General features: G+C 49.8%; 1 gene segment (V, D, J or C); it reads right to left on the reverse strand.

The window, feature by feature from the left end:
- Positions 1-4,726: 4,726 nt before the first annotated feature.
- Positions 4,727-5,295, reverse strand: LOC132532230 (immunoglobulin lambda variable 2-18-like). The segment is given in 2 exon segments: positions 4,727-5,121; positions 5,225-5,295. Coding segments are annotated over 2 exon segments (441 nt in total).
- Between the last annotated feature and the right edge of the window lie 3,308 nt (positions 5,296-8,603).

Here is an 8,603-nt window from a genome sequence, read left to right on the forward strand (position 1 = left end):
TGACCCCACACTCTCCTTTAGGGGCTCAGGAGGCAGCACCTGGGGGCTTCATACAGGTCAGGAAACCAGACCAGGACCCCCCCAAACCCAGGCCCTTGCTGCCTCCTGGTGGCCTTAGATGGGGATGACCAAGCCCCAGGGAGGCAGCTGAGTGGGGCTGAGCCCCCAGCTCTGACCCCCCCAACTGTTCCTCCTCCTCCTCCTCCCAGCTCAGCACCAGTGACTCTGTCCCTCCTCATCCACTGCATGGGCTCACCCCAGAGCTGGCGCCTCCCTGAGGTCAGACACCTGTGTCCAGATGCTGGACCCATTGTGTTTTCTAGACAGAGAATCAGGGCTGAGTGGTGTTTCCCAACATTGTCAGTTTCTCAGTGTCTGAAATGTCTAGTTCCTGATTACGAGGAAAGTTGACAATTGGTGTAATTGTCCTTAGCATCCCAGGGTTTATGCTCCTGCCTCTGGGCACAGGGCCCCGGGGGTGATGCAGAAGGAGCTCCAGGTCCCCACAGAAGAGATTCCTGCTTCTTTCTTGGGTACTGTGGAGGGGACCCAGGAGTGATGGCGCTGGGTGTGTGTGTGGGTGTCTGTCTGTCTGTCTGTATTTGTGTGGGGCTGTGTGTGTGTTTCTTCACAGAGACAGAGCACATCCTGCGATGGAACATAGCCTGGACCTGATGGTGAGATGTTGGGTTTCCCTTGGATCCAAGACCTGCACTCAGGCGCAGGAATACACGTAGAATCTGTGCACATCAGAGTTACCCCACAGCCTGAGACTAGTGTCCTTAGATAGACCTGCCCACAAGACTCGCCCTTGGTTTGTGTCTTGTGATTAGATTTCAGGAAGGTTTAGGCTATTCCCCAAGAAGAATGACCCCCTAGTCTCCACTTTCCTGCAACCTTATGGTTTACTCTGAAGCCCTGACCTGCTCCCCAGCGGGAATGTGGAATTTCGGTAGATGCCAGGCACAGGATGCCTAGGAGACCAGCCTCCAGTAAGAGTCTTGTGGGTCTGATGAGGCTCCCTGGGGGACAATTCTTCACACACGTTGTCGCCATTTGATTCTGCTGATGAAGCCCGTCCCTCATCTGGGAAAGGCCTCCTGGAAACTTCTCCTGGTTTCTTCGTATTTCACCTCATCCACCATATGGCCCTTTGCGGATTTTGCTTGGTCTCCATTCACTGAAGGAAATCACAGCCATTACGACGACTCTCTACTGAGTCCTAGGGGTCTTCTTTGTGACACAAATAGCTGCCTGTGGTCTTGGGGACACTCGACACAGGACGATCTGAGAAAACAAGCAGCAAACCCAGGGTCTGGGGTTTCCCTCCATCTCCTACCCTCTGCACCCGGGGCGTAAAGTCATCATGAGATTCAGGCTTTGTACTAAACTCCACCCCTCCGTGGACACCCCAGGACCACCCAGGGAATCACGAGGTCTCGAGCACTGGAACTCACCTCAGCTCTCCACCACCCCCGGAACAAGTTCCAGTGAGAGGAAGATCAGGTCCACACTGGAACTCCTGCTCTCCTGATTTTCAGTGTGGGCTCCTGTCTATATGACTCTTGGTTTCTTTCTGTGGCTCCTTGATCTGAAGGCAGGGGCCCTATATGCAGCCACATTCTCCCCCCAGCCCTGGAAGATGGTCTGGGGCCTCTGCCTCCTGGATCTCAAGGGCTGCCACAGCTCCCACAAGAGCCTCAGGCCACCACCCCGCCTCTATGGTGGGGCGATCCCCAATAGCAGGAGGGAATCCTTTACCAGTTAGCACGTGTTTTGTCCTCATTAAGGAGAAAATACCCAAATAGTCCAGCCCTTCTTTCTCCATAACACAGGCTAACGTCCACTTCGTCCTTCTTTGTTTATCCTTTCAATATTCCAAATGTTCGCAGTGGGGAAATGAGCAAAGCAAACCACCTGCAGGAAAGTTCTTTGTTTACCCACTTTTGACTGTAATTCTTATTGGATCCCCAGGAGTATTATTCCGCATTGCACATGTTACAACAACAAAGATTATGGATGGATTCATGCCTAGAAATTCAGATTTTTAAAAAAATTGTAATTGAATTCTCAGAGATTCTTTTTTTCTTTCTTTTTTGTGGTACGCGGGCCTCTCACTGCTGTGGCCTCTCCCGCTGCGGAGCACAGGCTCCGGATGCACAGGCTCAGCGGCCATGGCTCACGGGCCCAGCCGCTCCGCGGCATGTGGGATCTTCCCGGACCGGGGCACGAACCCATGTCCCTGCATCGGCAGGCGGACCCTCAACCACTGCGCCACCAGGGAAGCCCTGAATTCTCAGAGATTCTTCATCACTGATCCAGAAAAGGTAATCCATTGGAAATCCCTTGACATCTGTGGTGCAGATCCCTCATTCACTGTGGACTCTGAGGGAAATTCCTCTCTGTCCACCCCACTCCCGATCTGAGCTAGGGCTCCTGTTCTCACTTCTAGGATAAGGAGACAAAACAAGATACACCTTCATTCCAGAGCTGGGTACCGGCATGCTGTCTAGGACAGTGTTTGGGCATCACATCGAATGTGGTACAATATGGCAAGAGATGCTTTTGACTTGAGTCTGTTGCTTTGTGTTCTGAGATTTTCGTTACCTTGAGACTGAGAATCAAAATATCATCTATCACAGAAAGCAGCTATTTTCTTGGTCAAACATATCTTTCCAAATCCACCTAAAATATTGGGTCAAAACTTGTCCAGAAGTTTTCTCATCAAGGAGAAGGGCGTAAAACATCCCCTTGATTTAGTGTGTATCACCATCGTGCTCTTGCAAACTCATCCATGTCCTGCTCAGTGACTGAGCATCTGGAACCTGAAGTGAGAACAGAAGCCGGGAGTGGTCCATGTGTGGACCTAAGGTGACCTTTGGTCAGATTCTCATGCACAAACACACACATCTGCCTATAATTACCTGGACTGGATTATTTAAACTACAAGCTCAAGATTACCATATTCAGAGGAATATTTGATATCACAGCTCAGGCTAATGCATAGGATGTGACTTCTGAGGAAGAGGAGAGCCAGATTCAGGTCATTCTCATTAAAAAGAGAAAAGCCTTTCTTAGAAAAATGTAAAACTGATTATAAATGCAGCTCTATGTTTAGTAGAGAAAAAGAGAGAGATAACAGGATAACAGTACAGAAGGAAAAGAAGAATGGCTGTCCCCATAATAATGGGGGAGGGTAGATATTATAACAGAGGCTATTTCAGGGGAGTAAAAACACTCTTATTCCCACACTGCACCTTAGGAGCAGCTGTAATCCCAAAGAAAGTAGATCTTAGAAATGAAGTCGGTAAATATTTTCTACACTATACCTGATCTTTGACAAGATAGTTAAAAAGACCAATGATTCTGGTCAAATGTAAAATGTTGTGATAAAGACAAAAGATTCTTCAGATTGAGACTAGCATACACTTAGAAAATACGGAGCCTAATTGGCTGGGTTTAAATAAATCAGATTGGGACTTCCTTAGCGGCACAGTGGTTAACAATCCGCCTGCCAAGGCAGGGGGCACGGGTTCGAGCCCTGGTCTGGGAAGATCCCACATGCCGCAGAGCAACTAAGCCCGTGCGCCACAACTACTGAGCCCACTCGCCTAGAGCCTGTGCTCCGCAACAAGAGAAGCCACCGCAGTGAGAACCGCCCCCCGCAGCGAAGAGTAGCCCCCGCTTGCCGCAACTAGAGAGAGCCCCTGCGCAGCAACAAACACCTAACACAGCCAAAAATAAATAAATTTTAAAAATAAATAAATGTATAAAAATAAAATAAAATAAATCAGATTTATCAGGAAAATGATTTGGATAAGAAAAGTGTACACAGGACCAGTATGGAGTTAGTCATATAGCAGGGGTCTTCCAAAGTTAGAGGATCTTAATGAAATCAACCCAACTGACACATGACTCCAACTTCATGAGAGCCAGGAGCCAGGACCACAAGAAAGAGCTGCTCTCCAGTCCTGGATGCCTGAACACACAGCTATCAAATGTTCCTCGTCACTTGTTACTGTGGGGATGATGTGTCCTGAGCAATCCAACCCATGTACTTTGTTTTTCATCTAAACTATTGAATTCGGGACATACCTGGCTGTCCAGTGGTTAAGAATTAGACCTTCTGTTGCAGGGGGTAGGGGTTCCATCCCTAGTCAGGGAACTAATATCCCACATGCCACGTGGCGTAGCCAAAAAAAAAAAAAACCCAAACAAACAAAAACAAATTAAAAACAAACTATTCGATTCACATAATTTAATTTCAGTAATGGTTGCGTTACAAAACTGTTCAAGAAAAAATAACATTGAACGCACAACACTCGCGCAGTTTTTCAATTAATTCTCACGGGTCTTAGATATGCTGGGATTCCACCTGGAAACTGCACTGTCCCCATGGAAACACGTGACCTTGACATCACTGAGGAATACGGGACATGCCCTCCAGCCCACCTTCCATTCTGGAGCCACATTTCAAAGAGCCCATCGTATCGGGGAGACCACCATCCTGCAGGGCTGTCCCCGGACAGGGTTCACCAGTGCCAGGAGAGGGGACAAAGCTGAGACCCAGACTGTGTCCCCAACCCTCCCAGGCTCAGCCCACTCAGATGCAGGTCAAACAGGAAGGACAACAAACATGAAAACCACTCGTTGTTCTTTCTCCTCATCCCTCTGCAGGGTCCTCAGATCTCCTCTCAGCTGATGAGGCTTCAACCACAGATGTAGATTAGGAACCAGCAGAGTCACAGCAACAGGGAGCCTGTGAGCTCAGGGCAGGTTTTTGTTCTACTTCCCCTGAACTTGGACCACGGTGCACAGTGTAACCCCTTCTATATGAACTACAGTAATAATCAGCCTCGTCCTCAGCCTGGAGCCCAGAGATGGTCAGGGAGGCCGTGTTGCCAGACTTGGAGCCAGAGAAGCGATCAGGGATCCCTGAGGGTCGTTTATTGACCTCATAAATCAAGGTTTTGGGGGCCGTGCCTGGGAGCTGTTGGTACCAGCCGACAGCGTTATATTTCCCTATGTCATTGCTGGTTCCAGAACAAGAGATGGTGACCGTCTGTCCCGGATTCCCGGACACTGAGGGAGGCTGAGTCAGGCCAGACTGGGCCCAGGAACCTGGAAAGAGGAGAAACACACTCTAGTCAGTTCTGTCACCCTGAGGACAAAGACACAAAGGATCAGCCAGATGTCCCTGGGGTCCCTTTCCTGGAGGCCTCACCTGTGTCCTGAGTGAGGAGGGTGACAAGGAGCAGAGCCCAGGCCATGGTGGAGACGCCCCAGACGCTGCCTTCTGAGCCCCCAGTCCCGGGCCTGCTCCCCCAGACCTCTCTTATCCCCTCCCCCCAGAGGAGGGAGGGGCCTCCATGCAAATCTGCTCCCTGCACTGCCTATCCTCACCACCTCTGCTCTAGCCCTTGATTCTGGTAACGTCTGTGTCTCTGGACAGCAGAGCTGCCTGAGAAATTAAAACAGGTTATCATGTATTGTCTGATTCAGGACAGACTGAGAAGGTGACAGAGGACGGGACCCGGAGCCCAGCTGGCTGTGTCCTCTCCTCCTGTGGGGGATCATGTTGGATACAGAGGGATCCTAGGACTCCCCTCCTTTTGCAAGGAGGAGGAGAGCAGGGCATCTATGCTGGGGAGGAGAGGACATCCCGTGACCCCTCTTCCAGGGACTCAGGGAGAGCCGGGGACCCTCTCCTTGTCCCTCATGCCCTCCCCAGTCCCCTAGGCTAAGGTGCTCAGGCGTCACTCTCTCCGCTGCTCTGTGGTGGTTGGAGACTGGAGATGCTCCCTGACATGTCCACTATAGGAATTATGGGATATGGTAGACATTGGACACCCCTCCCTCGTGACCTCCTTAGGCCTGGCTCGGGAGCAGCTGCTGAGATTTTGAACAGGACAGAATGACAACACAGACAACCTCCCCCAAATCCGGGCCCTGCTGCCCCCCAGTGGCCTCAGTTGTGAGAGCTGAGCCCAGGGAGACAGCTGAGTAGGGCTGGACACCCAGGTCTCCCACTCCCCAGCTCAGTGCTAGGCCCCCATCCCTGCAGACAAGCCTCACCTTCCCTCGACTTCCTCCAGAATGAAGTATGTCACCTGCAAAATCAGGAGGCCCAGATGCCCCCCTCGGGGTCATCTTGCTCGTCCCAGGAAGGCCTTGTCATAGGGTTGGTGATGGGGGATGGAAGTGGGCTCAGGACCAAGAGAACCTGAGATATAAGTTCATCCTATCTCGTTAAGGATGCCGAGGAGAGAAACGGGCCCCCGAGAAATGCCTGAATCCTCAAATATAGAAAAAAGGATAATGTGAGACACAGAGAGAGCTCTGTCCAGACAGAGAATGACCCAGGGAATCAAGGGGCAGATTCTGGGGCTGGGGCTCTGGAGGAGGGACCGGGTCAGGAGGGGCCTGGGGGTCCAGCTCTGGGTCCTATCCTTGGGGGCGGGGGTCATGGGGACACAGACTTGCCCTGTCTTCCCCTTTGTGCCTTTCAGACGCCCTCACCTCAGAGCCTGGCACCTTCCCGAGGTCAAGGCTCTTCATCACAGACACACTTCCCCAAGGGTGTTTTCCAGAAAGAGCTGAGTTTGCAGTATATATTACACTCAGGGTGACGGGTCCTTTCTGGTTGGAAATGGACATGAGCCCTCAGGCAATGGACTAGGAGTTTATGAAACACAAATACTTTGATGAAGGTTTTCAGTGTCACTGTTCAAATCACACGACCACATTCCATGAGCTAAGGGGGTGAGACCCTGGCCGAGCTTGGGGTGGGTGAAGGGGAGCCTCTGGGGACGGGAAAGGAAAAGTGTGCGAGGAGGTGTTAGCCCTGGATTTGAGACAATTTTTGGCGTGTGTTTCACAGAGGTATGTGCTGTACTATGTAGACATTCATTTAACGATGACTTTTTTTGAGATTATAATAAAGCGGGGACTGGTTCAGGACCTTCTCACAGGTCAATCAGTCAGGCATCTGACACCAGGTCAGAGCCCAGCGGTTTGGATCTTTATATCTGGGGACTGCTGTGGACAGGCCTCCTGTGATCACTCCAGGTGTCCAGTGCTTCCTGCAAGAAGCAAACCCCGCGGTCATGGGAGCTGTCTTGCCTCTGCTGCACGTTTGTTCATACAAGCAGCAACTCAGGGCCCCTCATGATTCGGGTGTCACGGTTGAACTAAAAATTCCTGAGATGTTTGCGCCCACTCAATAAGACATGACGGAAATATAATAAGAATGACTGCCTCTAAAGGAGGGAAATTACTACTAACACATAATAGGAGTGATAGGCAATAAAGTAAAAGCATATATCTATTAAGAATCACTAAAATCAATTACTGGATTCTTACCTTTCTGGAAAAATTAAATATGGGATTCATTAAATACCAACAGTTTAAGAAAAGAAAGATAAAATATCCCGAAAAGTTTAATGACACCTAACCCAGAAATTCAATGGACACATAAAGGTAACAGCCCAGCGACGCTGATCCCTCGTTGCGGTGAATAACAACAACAGTGGCAGATATCCTGACCATAGAGAAAGCTAAGCCATTTCATGTTACCTCCACCCAAAGGGGCTTTTCTCGCATCATTGTAAAATTATATTCATATATAGTTACATTATTTGAAGCACCACAGGAAGCTGCCGCTATAGCCTGAGACTCCACGCACTGCACACCAGGACAGTGATGGCTCCAGAAGCTCCTCCTGAAGCATCCTCTGCTTTGTTGGGAATTTTCCCCGTTGTAAAAACAGTAACTAATTTCGCATCAGGAGATTGTATCCCACCTTTAGAACAGACACTCAGAGAGGCCACGGTGGCTCCCGACCCCCTGTGCACAGCTGACCCTTGGTAAAGATCCAGCTGGTGCCCTTACACTCAGGGAGCAAGTCTCCCCACAGGTGCCACAGGGGATCCCGGAACAGTGGCCTCTGTGCCACCTCTGTTGTCTCCACCAGGACACACACCTGTCGGGCAGCTGCAGCGTCTCACCAGACTTACACACAAGGGACCCTGACTCAGGACACGGTTCAGTGTCTAGTAACTGAGACCCCTTCCCCCTGTGCTGTGACCCAGTGCTGCTGGGGGTCCCTGTATGACCCTCTTCAAGCCAAGGTGATTCAAGCATGATGATACTGACCTATGTGTTTATAAGTAAAGAAAGAAGGTAACAGGTAAAAGCTTAGAAAAATTAGTGATGATGAGAAGGTTATGAGAAGATTGAGCTTCCTGGTAAGAGGATTGTATTAGTCAGGGTTCTCTAGGGAAACAAAACAAAAGAAATATATACATATAGATAACGAAGAATTTTATGTAAGTTATATATATATACTGAGAGAGAGAGATTATTATTGATTATTGAGCACGGAACTCCCAGGAGTTGATCTCTTCAGCCTGAAAGCTGGGAACGCTGGTGATGTAATTCAGTTTGTGTCCAAAGATTTGGGAACCAGGGGAGCCAGTGATGTAAATTCCAGTCTGAGGGCTGGAGAAATTGAGGTGAAATGTCCCAGCTCGTGCAGTGAGAAGAGAACACAGACGTGTTCTTTTTCCTTTTCCTTTTGCTGTGCATAGACCCTCAAAAGATTG

Source organism: Lagenorhynchus albirostris, chromosome 14 (genome assembly GCF_949774975.1).
Source record: "Lagenorhynchus albirostris chromosome 14, mLagAlb1.1, whole genome shotgun sequence".
Lineage (NCBI taxonomy): Eukaryota > Metazoa > Chordata > Mammalia > Artiodactyla > Delphinidae > Lagenorhynchus > Lagenorhynchus albirostris.